This window comes from Phoenix dactylifera, chromosome 12 (assembly GCF_051530095.1).
Source record: "Phoenix dactylifera cultivar Ajwa chromosome 12, Ajwa_hap1_PhDact_Kaust_v1.1, whole genome shotgun sequence".
NCBI classification, from domain to species: Eukaryota; Viridiplantae; Streptophyta; class Magnoliopsida; order Arecales; family Arecaceae; genus Phoenix; species Phoenix dactylifera.
In genome coordinates, this window is record NC_143201.1 from 8,191,926 (window position 1) to 8,207,176 (window position 15,251).

The 15,251-nt window shown below is 39.3% G+C and overlaps 2 protein-coding genes across 6 annotated transcripts in view; one reads left to right on the top strand and one right to left on the bottom strand.

The window, feature by feature from the left end:
- Positions 1 to 394: 394 nt before the first annotated feature.
- LOC103715395 (histidine-containing phosphotransfer protein 2-like) lies at positions 395 to 14,703 on the top strand. Of its 5 annotated transcripts, none has more exons than XM_088708217.2 (7): positions 411 to 518; positions 672 to 711; positions 1,221 to 1,351; positions 1,454 to 1,522; positions 2,722 to 2,814; positions 5,835 to 5,907; positions 14,472 to 14,703. In XM_088708217.2, exons 1-7 carry the CDS (start codon positions 487 to 489, stop codon positions 14,514 to 14,516), a joined length of 483 nt encoding a protein of 160 aa, XP_088564343.1. In that variant the 5' UTR covers positions 411 to 486; the 3' UTR covers positions 14,517 to 14,703. The 5 variants fall into 5 exon arrangements, with proteins under 5 accessions (XP_088564345.1, XP_088564343.1, XP_008801230.3 ...); XM_008803008.6 differs by having other exon boundaries at positions 413 to 518; positions 2,722 to 2,793; XM_088708219.2 differs by lacking the exon at positions 672 to 711 and having other exon boundaries at positions 395 to 518.
- LOC103715396 (NAD(P)-linked oxidoreductase superfamily protein) overlaps positions 14,669 to 15,251 on the bottom strand; it is a 33,384-nt gene continuing 32,801 nt past the window's right edge. The window contains exon 10 of the transcript XR_015971834.2: positions 14,669 to 15,179. The gene's annotated coding sequence lies outside the window, so the exon portion shown is untranslated. The remainder of the gene's footprint in view (positions 15,180 to 15,251) is intronic.

Consider the following 15,251-nt stretch of genomic DNA (forward strand, 5'->3'; position numbering starts at 1 on the left):
TTAAAAAATATTTAAAAAATTAAAATTAATATTAAAATGATGCTCGTTGGACTCTGAACCATGTGTCAACGGATCAATGTGTCCCATCTCCATTGGTCACATCCTCAAAATTAAGAATTAAGAAAGAAAGTCACATTGGCATCCAGGTCCAACGCTCACTTCCTAGGTCCAAAAAGAATTAAGAAAGGGAAAGAGAGGGGGATAAAAAGAAGAAGGGAGTGAGAACAGATGCCAGAGATGGTGTTGCCCCCCCCTCCACCTCATAAAGTCAAAGAATATTACTACCAAAAACCGAGCACAGCAAACAGCATCACCACCCCAGACCAATATAATATACTCATTATTATTTGTTAGTTGGTGTTTACATTATCTTCTTATAATTTATTATTTATCATCTTCTTTATTTGTTTATTTATTTTAATTTATTATTTATTTATTTTAATTTCCCTCCCTCTCTCTCTCCGCCTCTCGTCCTGCGAGCTTCATATGGAAAGTTTACGCGAGTCATTTAATTGCAGGCAGGATATGCTCTCTGTCTCCCTTCTATTTCCTCTTCGCTTCGTTTCTGTTTAGGGTTTCTTTTCTCTGTTTTTTACCCATTATTTTTGTTTCCTCTGCTCTCTCTGTCCGCCTTTCTCTATCTTATTCTCCATGGCTGCAACGGCTCTCAGGGAGCAGCTCAATGGATTGGTGAACTCCATGTTTGCGGAGGTAGTCTAATCCCTTCAGTGCATCTGATTTGTTCTTTCTTCTAGAATCGTTTGTTGGTATTTGGGGTTTTCATTCCTGGGTTTCTCGCGGGAAAACTTTGCGCTATTTTTTTGTTCTTTTTCTCGAATCTTTGGTTCTCTTGTTGGTTTTGATTTCATTTGTTTCAGACTGATTTTGATCGACTGGTTAACTAGTCTGCTTCTAGATCTCAAGGAAGTTTGTTTCTGTCGATTCATGATCGTTCAGCGTTTTTCCAGCCTCTTGGATCACCAAACTCGACAGATTTGGCTTCGATTTGGTTGAAATTTTCGTTTCTCCTTCCATTGTTTCCATGTTAGTGTTTCAAAAATCTCGTCTTCGATTAGATGGGTCAAGATTTTCGTGGTGTTTTTTTTTTCTTTTAGTATTTGATTTGAGTGGTTTGAGTGGACTAGGGAGTGAGGATGGGGTATGACGTAAAAGATTACGACGATTTTGTGTCATCTAGCGACGCACTTTTGTTGTTTCAGGGATTGTTGGATCAGCAGTTTCAGCAGCTTCAGATGCTACAAGATGGGAGCACCCCTGGCTTCGTGGCAGAGGTGGTGACCTTGTTCTGCGAGGATTCAGAGAGGATACTTACAGAGCTGACCAAATTAATGTATTGCCCATATGTTTGTTTCATGTCTGTTTGGATATAGATTTCGAGCTCTTTTTGCTGATTTACTTGATTCTGAAATGGTGCCGTGTGCTTATTGTGCAGGGATCAAGCTGTTGTTGATTACTCAAAGGTGGATGCTTACGTTCACCAACTCAAAGGAAGCAGCTCTAGGTTATTGTCCTTTTCCTTTTTTTTATTTTGTCTTTCATATTTCTGTTTTTTTATTATGGATTCTTTAATGACAGGATTGACATTATTTCCCACCTTGCTATATGCAAAAGATTTTTTGAGACAATCATTTAGCTGCTCCTGATATGCTATAACCCTTCTCCTGATATCCATTTCTGACTCTCTTTTAGTTTTAATAATTGCCGAAATCATTGAATCCTTAGCTTTAACTGGATGTGCCATTCTAACCTTAAAACTTATTTAAGGTAAATATTATTTTGTGGTTTTAAATTTCTCAAATTTGTTTTTATAATCTTTTAGGTGTTGTCTTGACTGGTTATTCCCATGTTTGAATTTTTAAATATTTTATTCGTGTGACTGGACTAGGAAACCCTCTCTCTCTCTCTCTCTCGCATGCGCTTGTTTACTTGCTCGCTTTCTTTTCCCCTCACAACCACAGGTAGAGTTGGTCTGCTTGAACATCACCCTGAATACTCATCCCTGCACCTGCATCCTTATTAAAAGTTTCATGGCTAGAGGGTTGCGAAGGCAGCCTCAAAAAGGCTTTCATGTTATATATAATACGATATAGAAAAAGCATACAAATTTCACCTAAAGGTTACTAAAGTCCGACATGTGCACTGCATGTGAGGTGAAACTAACACTGTAGGAGAAAAAATTTGGTGGTTGCGATGGATTGGTGTCCACGCCGAGTCTTCCAAACAAGGCTGGCTTCACATAGAGCAGTCTTGCAATGAGGGCCCATACCTGACAAATTGAGAAGTTAATAAAAATACTAAGGAAAAAAAAAGGCAAGAGTGAGAAGGCATAAGGCTTCCACATGCATGCTGGAATCTGGGCTTTCCAATCAAATATAGAGATTCTTGACTTTAGCAATCTAGATACTATGGTGGTTATTATGCATGAATACCCCAACCAGGACTTACTGACCGCCATCCACTGAATGCTGTTGTAAGGTTGTGACAAGCACATGCCAATGTTGAAACAGCATTCTGTTCATGTTCAGATCATCCTGGAAAACATTTACTTAATTTAATTAGCATATAGAGCAGGTTTAACATCATACTTAGTGGGTATAAATTGTATTTATCTGATATCTCCTTCTGAGTTCTTATTTTGTGCTTCATTCTATATTGAGGACTTTGTCTAACATGTTTCTAAGTGGGGTCCCTATTTTGCAGCGTGGGTGCTCAGAACGTGAAACTGGCCTGCATTCAGTTCCGACAATTCTGTGAGGAGAATAACAAGGAAGGGTCGGTATTAGCATATTTTCAGTTGTGTGAAACTAAAATCACAGATAATTTACTTTATTATTCTCAAACTCATCATGTTAAACTAATTCTAGTTTTAAACACAACTTACTGGATTTTCTTTTTCTATTTTTTTGCAACTTATGTGATATTTTATTAGTTGTCTGTCCTGCCTTTTTACATTTCACTACAGCTGAAACTCACCAATTTGCAGAATCTACAATTTTGTCAACTTTTCTTTGCACGTGCCTGGTAAATGTATTCTGTAAAATTTGTTGAATGATGTATAAATTTAGGATGGCTCCATGCATCTTCTCTTTCTCATTTTTTAGCATAAGATCTATTTTCTCAAAATTTCTTCAGCATAGTATTTATGAAAGCTTTATTAAAATCATGAGTGATTCCTCGGGACAGAAAACAGTTAAGTTTTATAGACAAAATTTACTATCAAAGAATAGTGTGCTGTATTACACAAAACGAAATTCTTATCAGATCATCCTGCATTGCTACTTGAACACATGGAAATACCAGTGATGTAGAACGGTCTACAAGGGGAACATACTATTTGAAAAAGTGGCCCAATAAAAAGAAAAAAAAAGGGTCTAGCCACCTTAGGTGCACAGTCAACCTAAAGTCAACCTGTGCCGAAGTGATTGATTGCTATAGTCACATCATAAACATAATTTTTCCTTAGAAAAAAAAATCATCTGGCATAGATAGATATGCTGATGGGACCAGACTAGTGCTGAGGATATCTGTCTTTTTTGCCTTCATATGTCACACGTCATAGGAGAGGTAGCAGCCAGACTTGGGACCTTCTGATAACAAGGATTAAAATTGCTGGAAATTTCAGTTTGCACCTAAGTTTTGATTAAAGTTGAAGTGTGAAAGATGGACTTTCAAAGAATGTGGTACCAAGGATATGAAACTAGAAAGTTTGAGAGTACTTCCTTACCAAATTCAAATTGGAATCCGCAATATACTATTATAATGGGAACTCTGATATGTGTGACTCCAAGTTTCACTCTATTTTGTTTTTCCTTTTCCTCTGTCTTTGAATTTTATCTTGATTATCTGACCCCAACACAGGGCACATAGTGGAGGTGATACCTGCAACTCCATGCACTGTTCTCATTCTTTTGCATGAGACAGCACTTTTTGGCATATTCTTTTTTTTTTCCCTTTTTTTATTTTCTTATTTCTAGCCCCTTTTGGTGGACTAACGTTAAGATAAACAAATGATTTGAAGAGGCTCTGGAACAGCTGACTTGTGCAGCAGGGGTTAAATCTCAATAGAGGGCTAGTTAGCTGTCGGTAGAATAAAGTTTGAGGATTGATATTTGAAGGAAAAGAGGAAAATGCAACACATCCACCTAGCCAAAGTACAAAGAAAGTGGTCCACAAGGAGGTAGCACATGCATCTGATGCTGATCTATGAAGAGAGGTAGTTGGATAGGTTTCTTAAAGGAAGGTTCCTTTGGTGGAAGGTTGCTTGATCTGGAATTCACTTCTTTTCCAGTTGTCTGTTTCATGAATCATAAAGTAATGGAGCAGGCAATGTTTAATAATGCCAATAGGGTTGTCCTTATCATACAAATAAGAAATGATCTAGAAATAAAGGAATAACTTAGCCATCAAATTATAGAAAGTAGTGCTTGAATAGTGAATGGCTAGTGTTGTGCCTACATGCCTAGGCAGTCCCACCAAGACCTTGGGCAACCACAATGCCTAGGCACCTCATGCTTTCATAGCTGCTGAGTGAGACAACTGCCTGAGCAGCTAGGCTGGTGCCTAGTCTGGCACTTCGCCACTTTTTGATGCTAAGGAGGGTGCCTATTCATGATATTATTTATCACTTTAAATTCCAGCCATGATTCTTTATGTATAGTATAGAATTTAGTTGCTACCTAGTAATTTGGGGTATATTTAATGAACACAGTGTTTTCCCATGTATTTTCTATGAAGAAAATTCATGCATCTGCTATAACTTGATTATAAAAGGCAAGAATGTAAAATTTATTAATTTTTAGAGATTTTTTAACTCGAGGCAATCTGCTTGACTGTAGCCTAGGCATTTCAGCGACCATTGCGTAGGCATTTTGACAACCTTGCAAATGACCTCGAGCTCTTATATTGGTTGGGAGAAAATTCTCTATAGATCTCGTTGACCTTTTCAGGAGCAAAGACGTCACGGAATGGCAATAGAGGTGGAGTATTTTTAGAATGGCATTTCTTCACAATCACTTCTGATGTTGTGGAACCATGACAATTAGGATCTTAAGATGCGGCAACACCTATTTCTTCTCGTCTGATATGCAAATATTCGCCCACTTGATCAACCAAGTTTCTGCCCAAAGCTAGCTAATGAATTTATTATTAAATGGGGAACCACAATAATAAAATTTAATCAATGGATGCTCCAGAACTAAAGCTATGTTCATTCAAGGATGAACCTTAACTTTGAACCCGCCAACCACCATCTCTTCCTATTTTTCTTCTTATATCGTCTCCTTTTTGCAAGGAAACTATGAATGGTTTTTGGATGAAAATGGAAATGTTCTCTGTGGTTTTAGTTGGGTGGATTCCAGGTTTTTTCTGAAATGCATATGCCACTTTAACTTATATATTCCTTTCCTTCTCCGTTTGGAAAAAGAAGCAACACACTTGTTTAGTTGTGCCTGCTAGGCACATGATGTTATTTTTATAGATGAATTTGAAAGATGGATTTTCAAAGCATTATTTTTTTTTAAAAAAAAAGACTTCAAATTATATAATGATATTAAGGTAATGACTAAAAACATAAACACCAATTCATTTGAAGAGACTATTTTGATGCATGTAGAATGTTGAAGATATCAAATAAGCTTAGTGAAGCTAATTACTGAATCTTTGAAACCTTTAAGATACTTAAGTTGATATTGCTATGGATACAGCTCTTATACTTTCCTTTTATACTCTCTTTAAAGTAACTGGCATTATTGTGTTTATGTCTAATTTATTTGAGGACCTTTACCCAAGTTGATGCAAATTCATTTTCTCATCAGGTGTGTGAGGGCTCTGAATGTGGTCAAGCATGAATATTGTCATCTGCGAAGCAAATTTGAGACCATGTTGCAGGTAATTTTGATATGCTAATTTTAATTTTACATTTGGAATTGAGAGCATATCTGAGAAAACCTTTCTTTGGTTTCCATCACCTATTAATTATTTTTTGATTACAGAAAACTAATTTATATATTTAGAGGTTTCAACTCTCTTTGCTTCACTTGTTCTCTCTCCTTTCATGGAGAAATTTAAAGTTCAACCTCAAGCCTCCTTGGAATATGGGGTTCTTGGATTTGCTAGCATCTGCATATTTAGGTTGGGCTCCACTTTGCTTCCTCCTTTTCTTTTTTCCATGTATTCTTTATAAGGAGTGAAGCCAGAATTTTTGGTAAAACTTTAGGCTTCAATACTAATGCTTGATTATGCATCTTGAAACAACATGATATCTTAAGGGGTAATTATAGTTTTCCTCGATGTCATATTGAAATTGTGAACTCTACAACATTGATGAGTATCTTCATTTTCACTTTGCTCAAACGGAAAGAAAGGTTGTTCCTTGTTGTTGGTGCCTGCATCTGCATCAGTGATGCAAATCTTGGAGGAGTTAAATGGTCATCTTATATGAAATAGCATGGTTTGTGTTCCACACCACCAAATTGTCTTCTGTAGAGTAGATTGTTTTCATGCCTATCTTTATTGAAATTCATATGTAGGTTTCCGACTCAACACCCAATTAATTTAGTTAAATTGGTGATCCTGGGCCTTTATTGTGAGCACTGCCTGCAGTGTTGCATTGACATGAATATAAGATTCAAATTCAAAAACGCATTCAGATGTTTGACTCAATAATAGGAAAAACTAGCATAGAACCCATGCGATGCATAGGGTACGATTTTTTCCCCTTTTTTCCAACTATTCTTGATATGCAACTTAGTAATATAACAAAATATACTCAAGGGGTATCTCTGAAAGTGAGACATTACATTGTGTCATTGGCATCCACATGGTGAATGGATAACTCTACACAAGTGCTTCTATGCAGAAACTTCCATCCTTAATATCGGTGATATGGCTTTCCAAAATGTGTTCCAATCTGATAGATTTGGAATCCCTCCAGCCAAAAAGGCTCTCTAAAAAAGAGGCTGACCTCGATCGAAAATTCGAGGAGATGAATATTAAGATGGAAGCCTTGGGAGAAAGGCAAGCCGACAAGGGAGAAGATTTGGAAATTACCACCAATTTGCCTTTCTCCAAGGCAATTATGGACGAACCGCTGCCAAGGACATTCCAGATGCCCCATTTCAAGGTGTATGATGGCATTTCGGATTCGATGGACCATCTCGAGAGCTTAAGGCTCTCATAATGTTATAGGGGCTATCGATGCAGTCTTATGCCGAGCTTTCCTAGCCACTCTGAGGAAAGCAGCATGCCTTTGGTGTTCCATCCTCCAACCACAACCCATTCATTTTTTTTTATTAGTTCAATCGACAGTTTGTGACTCACTTTGTGAGCAATCGAAGGCAGAAGGACACCACAAATCTATTCACAATGAAGCAGAGGGAAGACGAGTCGCTCAGGAGTTACATCAACCACTTCAACTTGGAGATGTTGCAGATTCATGATCTGGATGAGAAGATCACAGAATGAACAACAAAGAGTAGGCTGAAATCTTGTTGCTTCTACTTCTTGAAAAAGAGGACTTCGAAAGATTTGGTCGAGCTGCTGTCTCGAGCTAAGAAGTATATCAAGATCGAGGAGGCAATGGCAGCTCGAAAGGAGGAGAATAGAGCTAGAAAGGGTAGAAAAAGGGGCCGAGAAGAAAGAGAACCCACCAAGAGGCCCATATGCGAAGGGGACAACCGTCGATGATCAAATAGCCCACAATCAAAATTTGACGGATATACTCCTCTCAACATACCTAGAATCCAGATAGAATGTCGGGAATATTTGTAGCGGCTAAAGATAAGGACCTCATCAGCAATCAAGAATCCTAGAAAATACTATCATTTTCACAAGGATCACGGCCACGACACTGAATAGTGCGTCAAACTAAAGAATAAGATTGAAGCTTTTATCGGCCGAGGACATCTTGGTCAGTACGTGGAGAACCAACACCGAGAAGAGGGAGCGCGATGGGATAGGCACTTACTGGAGAAGTTGGAATACCACCGACCCATGGTAGGGTCATTAATACGATATTAGAAGGACCTGCAATAGGACGGTCGAGTTTGTTGGCTCAAAAGAATTATGCTTGAGCAACTCAAAGTGGGGACTTGGCCCTGAAGATACCAAGATTCGAGAAAGTCATCTTTCTCAGGTGCCAATCTGAAGGGGGTACAGACCCTCCATGATGTACGAAGGATTTTACTAGATAATGAAAGCTCTACAGATATCTTGTTCTACGAGGCATTCTAGAAAATGAATATGCATGCAGATCGGCTAGGGAGAGTTGACTCTTGTTTGATCAATTTCTCTAGTTACTCTGTACTGGTGGAGGGAGTAATCACCATTTCAGTCACAGCTGATCAGAAACCTCGACAGGCGACTGTCACACTAGACATTCTGGTTGTTAAGGTCCCCTCAGCATACAACACAATCCTTGGTTAGCCTGGATTAAACATGATGTGAGTTGTGCTATCAACCTACCATTTGATAATGAGATTCCCTATGAGCAACAAAGTCGGCGAATTAAGAGGTGATGAGGCAGTAGTTCGATAGTGCTACGTCGCCATCCTCAAAAGAACCACCAAATCCTTGAAGACATTACCCATCAAAGATCTAGACATCCAGCATGAGCAGAAGGAATAGTGTGGAGAACTAGCCAAGGAACTTATCTCTGTTCCTGTTTTTGACGAAGAAGACAATCAGACAATTCATATTGGCTTGTTATTCGATGAGGAAACAAAGAACTTGCCTCTCTCAGCAATTAGATCGGTTCTTGTTTGGGAAGAGCTCAGAAATTAGAAGCTTGTTATTATGTGAGCAAGCTACTTCCAGGTGTCAAAACAAAGTACCCAAGAATGGAAAAATGGCTGACGCTCTAATGATCTCAACTTAGAGGTTACGACCATACTTCCAAGCTCTTACTATCATTGACATGACTGATCAACTATTGAAGTAGGTATTACAGAAGCCAGAAGTTTCTGGACGCTTGAAGAGTTCGATAAATTATCAGCACCGGTCAGCTATTAAAGTACAGGCATTAGCCAACTTCATTGTCGAGTGCATGATGCTACAGGAAGCTAAGTCTGAGGATAGAAGCCGAGCTCGAGCAACAAGAATCAGAGGTACAACCCTTTTGGATGCTTCATGTTGATGGATCCTCCAATGCAAGTGGATGTGGAGCTGAGCTGATCGTCGCCAACCATGAGGACGTCGTGGTCGAGTATGCCCTAAGGTTTAACTTCAAGATCTCCAACAATGAAGCAGAATATGAAGCACTAATCACCGAATTGAGGTTAGCCCAAACCTTTGGGATAACCTAACTCAAGACTTATAGCAACTCCTAGCTCGTTGTTAATCAGGTCCAAGAAGAATATGAAGCCCGAGATTCTACAATGGTGAAGTACTTATAGAAGATGAAGGAGATTTCCTCTATCTTTGACAAGTTTGAAATTCTACAGATACCTCGAAAAGAGAATATGAAGGCGGATGTCCTATCCAAGTTAGCCAGCCCATGATGCTCCGATCTGAGCGAGACTTACCTTGAAGCACTTGACAAACCCAGCATTGATGAGAATCATGACCAAGTACTCCAAATAAAAGACGAGCCAAGTTGGATGGATCTCATTGTTCGTTACCTCAAGGAGGGAGAACTCATCGACCAGAAGGAGGCTCGTAGACTCAAGCATCAGGCTACTAGGTATACTTTGGTCAGCGACCGACTATATAAGAGGTCTTTTACTTTGCCATACCTCCAATGCCTTCAACCTATTGAGACCGAGTATGCCCTTCGAGAAGTTCATGAAGGCTCATTTAGGGGGCAGGGCCCTAGAGCATAAAGAACTAAGGCATGGATTTTATTGGCCCACATTGTAGAAAGATGCTGCTAAGTTTATGAAGAAGTTCGATTAGTGCAAAAGATATGCCAATATTCAGCACCAACCGACTGTGGAGTTAATTCTGATCGGCATTACGTGGCCATTCGCCGAGTAGGGATGGACATTCTTTGTCCTTCCAACAAGCTATCGAATAGAGGAAGTTCCTTATCGTCGTTGTCAACTACTTTATAAAATAGGTCGAGGCGAAACCATTAGCTCGGATCACTGAGGATAATGCACAGCTTCATTTGAAAATCCATTATCTGCCAGTTCGGGATTCCTCAGGCTCTCATCACCAACAACGACCAATAATTTGATAATGCTCGATTTAGAGATTCTGCTTCGAACTCGACATCGACCATCGGCTCACCTCAGTCGACCATCCCCAAGCCAATGGAGAAGCTGAGGTGACTAATTGCACTATTTTGCAAAACTTGAAGACTAGACTTGATCAAGCTAAGGGCCTCTGGGTAGATGAGCTGCCTAGTATTTTTTGGGCCTATCGAACAATTCATCAGACACCGATCGGAGACTCCTCTTAAAATCTCCTTTGGCACTGAAGTCGTCATTTCTATGGAGATTGGCATTCCGTTCTATTGGGTGGAGATATGACGAGCAAGCTAATGCCTAGAACCTCTATGCCGATTTGGACCTATTGGATGAAGTCAAGGAATGAGCTTGGATCAAGATGGTTGCCTATCAGCAACGGGCGGCCCGATACTACAACTCCCAAGTCAAGGCAAAGCTCTTCCGACAAGAGGACCTCGTCCTCAGAAAAGCCAAGGTTGCCTAACAAGATGACCGCCGGAAGCTTGCACCCAAGTGCGAGGGACCGTACAGAGTTGCGGAAGTCATCCGATGCATATTGACTTGAACAACCTGACGGAACTCCAGTACCTTGGGCATGGAATTCTGATAACCTCCAAGTGTACCACTGGTAAGAGAATTTCGAACTCTATACGTTATTGCTAATAATAAATAAAGTTTGTCTTTGTGCTCCAAAATAGCTGAGTAATGCTGGTTTTGATACATCACCGCTGACCAAGAAATCTTTGATAACGATGGATCGGGCGAGTTTGCCAAAGACCCCCAGTCAAGATTTTTGTGGGCCTATCTAAAAAGCTGAAGCGTCAAAGCATGGACGAAATGTTGGGTGAGTCTCCCAAGGGACCATCGATGACACCACACTCAAGCGTCACAGGGTGAACAAGTCTCCCAAGAGATTACCAATATGTTATTCCCGCGGGCCTACCCAAGATATCGAATAGCCAAATCATGGATGAACTATTGGATGAGTCTTCCAAGAGACCACTGACAGCGCCGCACTTGAGCGCCGCAGGTTAGGACGAGCTTTTGGAGAAGCCACCAGCTTATTAATGGCCAAGAACCAATGAAAGATCCAGTCAAGGCTAGGCTCGAATGGGAAGAAGTATGCTCGGCTTGATCAACCAGATGCTAGCTATCCAAAAAACCTAATCGATAGAATTCCTGGTGAGCCAAACAATTCACCTTTCCAAGCAAGGGGAACCAGGCATCGAGACGAAGAGTCGAAGTCCGAACAAATAACCAAAGATCCAGAGAGCCAAACGATCCATCTTTTTTAGGCGAGGGGAATCGGACACCGAGATGAAGAGCCGAACTCCGACCAAATACTAGGAGGGTTGAATAACCCGCCTCTGTAGGGAGGAAATAAGGCACCAAGATCGGAACCCAAACTACACAACAATGATAACATGGGCATGACCCACTGACCAAAGATTGTCTACGAACAAGGGACAAGGGTCCGACCTAACTATGAACGCACCCATAAAAATCTGCTCTGAAGTTCTCGACCTCATCTGGTCTAAATAGGGACTCAGTAAACTCCAACCTCTGATCTACGACCTATATGCCTATGCCTAAAAAAGGGACAAGTCTACAACCTTGACAAAATAAGCTGAGAATGAGGAGTAAGATCCCCACACAAAGCAGGCAACTCCTGCCTCGGACTCCGACACATTGGTCCAAATCAAAGACAAGCTGCCAAGGCAGCCTGAACAAATCTCGACCAGCTTAGGCGTAGGAAAACGAGCTATAAAACTTCGTTTCGCCTAAACATCAGGAAGCCAACCTACAGCAGTTCGTCATGAAGGATAACCGATGGAAGGACGCCGAAGAAAGGATGGAGAAAGAAAGAAGGGAAAGGGTGGAAGCTTCCATCGGAATAGATAGCTCCAAGAGATGGAAAGGCGATTGCAAAGTGGGAGGAATCGCCTCAGGCTTCCGCCCCTTATATAGAGCTGCGGACGATGCTGATCACATCATCTGTCCACTCATTTGTCTATCAGCTGCCACATGCAAACTCAACATTTTGGGTTTATGCGCTCCCATAGATTGTTCCATTATCAAATTGCGAGAAGGAATGATGGTAGCGGCAAAAATTTTACCCGTATATGCGATGCTTCAAAAACAAAACCGATCTGTGGAATCATGCCTGTCATTGAATGCAGTTTTTTTGGAGTGCCCAAGGTTGATCTAACAACTCAAATTTAGCTCTGTTGGCTCACTCGACAAATGATTTAACTACTTCATTTGAGTCGAGCAAGTACAGCTTGGGCTCAAAAGTGGGGGGCAAGTGATATGGCTTGGATTTTCAATCCCTAAAATATCGCATGACAGCTTAGCTTGCCGAATCGAACGACAATAGGCGTCCAATGAAATCAACAGTCAAGCAAATCTTCAAATAATTAGCGATTGTTATAGCTTGGTGCAATCTCAATCCGTCCAAAAAAGAATATTGTAACTGACCAATAGATAAGAAAAGTGCTTAATTATAGCGCACCTAAAAAGGAATATCCCCACCGCCCCAATTAGCAAATATGGAAAGAGCTCAATTGCTCGTTCGCAAATCTCAGAGCCCTAATCATGCAGATTCGCATCCCTTTCTCTATAAATATCTAGCACGGGGATCCCTCGGTACAACAAAGGAAGCTCCCATCACCATATTCTGAAATTTCTACCTCTCTTTTACCTCTCCTATTTCCTCTCAAAACTAACTAAAGCATCGGAGGATCCTCAGTTGGACATGTTTCTAGTGACCTCCTGATCGTTTTATGTGGTTGTAGAATAACTCCAGCGCCGCGCTACACTTCTCCAACTCTACCGAACAAAGCAGCTCACTTGTCAGCCTGTCCATCTGTCAGTTCGAATTTTGAGCGTCAACAACTGGCATATTTAATATGAACCCTGTGTGATGCGGATTTTTTTCTTTTTCCAACTATTTTTGAAATGCAATATAACAATATAACACATTATAATAAGAAAGCTTTAATAGTCAAATTTTTATTGCATGTAAGCAGTGATCTTTAATGATGACCAAACATATTAATACTGGCACGATTAATATTTGTGTCTATATGGCGAATGGAGAAGTTTGCACAACTGAGCCTCCATATAATATAATAGAAGAGAGATATGGGAACTTAGAATAACATATAAATTTATCTAAATTATATATTTATACCTTTAAATGTTATCTATTTAAACATTAAAAGGAAAACATTAGAAAGGCACTATTTGCTAAGATCTTTTAATATAAATTAAATAGAAAGGCACTATTTGCTAAGATCTTTTAATAGAAGAGAGATATGGGAACTTAGAATAACATATAAATTTAACTAAATTATATATTTATACCTTTAAATGTTATCTATTTAAACATTAAAAGGAAAACATTAGAAAGGCACTATTTGCTAAGATCTTTTAATATACTTTTCTCTCTTTTGAACTTTCTAATTAATTTAAGGCTAGTAACAAACTAATATTTTGCAAAGATGTTATAATGTTCGCATTCTTAAAAAATTTCGAAAAAGAACAACTACTCGCTTCTAATATCAAATTTGAGGATCAAATTCGTTATTGAAAGAGTTTAACTCACTCATTGTTGGAAGAGTCCAACTTTTTTCTAATTTTTAAAAGTGTCTACTAAAAAAACGTCGTAAGTATCTAAGTATCCGATATGTATCCAAGTCAGATAGATATCCAACATGGATTTTCGGAGCTGGACATGAGGTAACACTGCTTACTTGCATTCCTCATTAGAGATGCTGTTATTTAATTGGTTTAAATTATGATCGTTGAGCCCTTCTTATGAGCCCTTAAGTGCATTCCTTATAAAGGGTGCTGCTGCATTTTCTTCAAGTCTTGTTGTCTTCCAGCTTTACTAGATAACTGAATGAGGTTGACACTTGCACTATTAAGAAAATTTTCTAATAGTGGTGTTAAATAGTTAATTTTGAAAATTGCCATGATAACATGGAGTTGTGTTGACATTATAATTAACTTTCTTGAATTAGTCATCATCTGTTTTTACAGCAGCTGCTGACACCGAATGCAGGGAATCAGTAGTGAGATGGTTTAGTGGATTTTCCTCGAATGTTTTCATCATTAGTTTTATAATTAGCAAAACTGTTTTGAGATACTTGTACCTTATTAAATTTGTGTACCGGTTTATTCATCTTAGCTGACCCCAACTAGTTTGAGGTTAAGGCTTAGTTGAGTTTAGTTACCTGTTTATTAATCTCTGGTTTTCTCATGGACTTTTTTTGTTTAATGCAGCTGGAGAGCAGAATTCAAGCTTATGAAAATAAACAGCAAAATTAGAATTTCTGGTGATATCATCTTAGTAGCTTCTTGTTTCTTTAAGTTATTGAACATCTGCAGTATCCTGAAATAACTGTACGACAAATACATGGTGAGATCGTGTAAGAAGTTCTGTTATGTAAATTAAATCAAAAATTCTGCAGGGTAGTTGATAATTAAACTGTCATGGCCTCTTACCATTTCCAAATTTGGTGCTGTAAAGTAATTTAATCTTTCAAAATGGGCGATAATGCTTGATCAGCATTTGAAGCCTGTGTCAGTGTTACAGTTTTTGGATCAACATTCAGCAGGAAGCTTATTAGTTATATTGTTGCCATGTAGCATTCTGAATGATGAGTGCTTGTTGTCTTGCACTGGCTTCTTTACGCAAGGAACAGGATGATGACATCTTTGTAGATGGAATAATAACAGCAATTTTCCTTAGCATATACATTTCAGAAGGCTTTTGTTTGATGTTTGCTGATAAAATGATCTGACGAGCAGTATTTGTGCAATCTGCATGCACACAAACAAAAGCGTCGTGGTGTTGTCTGTACGTACATGCATGTGGTTAGGGTGCAAACTTGGAGATTTGTGGACGTGAATTTTTCAGAAACCGTTTGCTGACACACGAAGAACTGCAAGGTGCAATCTACTGTCTACGTACAACACCAGTTTTAGGCCCTGCATATGAGACAAAGATCATGTATGTTATGGGGCACCACTCTAGGGGCACCAGAATGTACATTAAAAAAA

Bases quoted from the DNA above. Each gene is read 5' to 3' on its own strand.
- LOC103715395 (XM_088708217.2), top strand. From the start codon at position 487: ATGGAAAGTTTACGCGAGTCATTTAATTGCAG. The intron at 712-1,220 runs GTAGTCTAATCC...TTGTTGTTTCAG, and splicing joins TGAACTCCATGTTTGCGGAG to GGATTGTTGGATCAGCAGTT. The intron at 1,352-1,453 runs GTATTGCCCATA...CTTATTGTGCAG, and splicing joins ACAGAGCTGACCAAATTAAT to GGATCAAGCTGTTGTTGATT.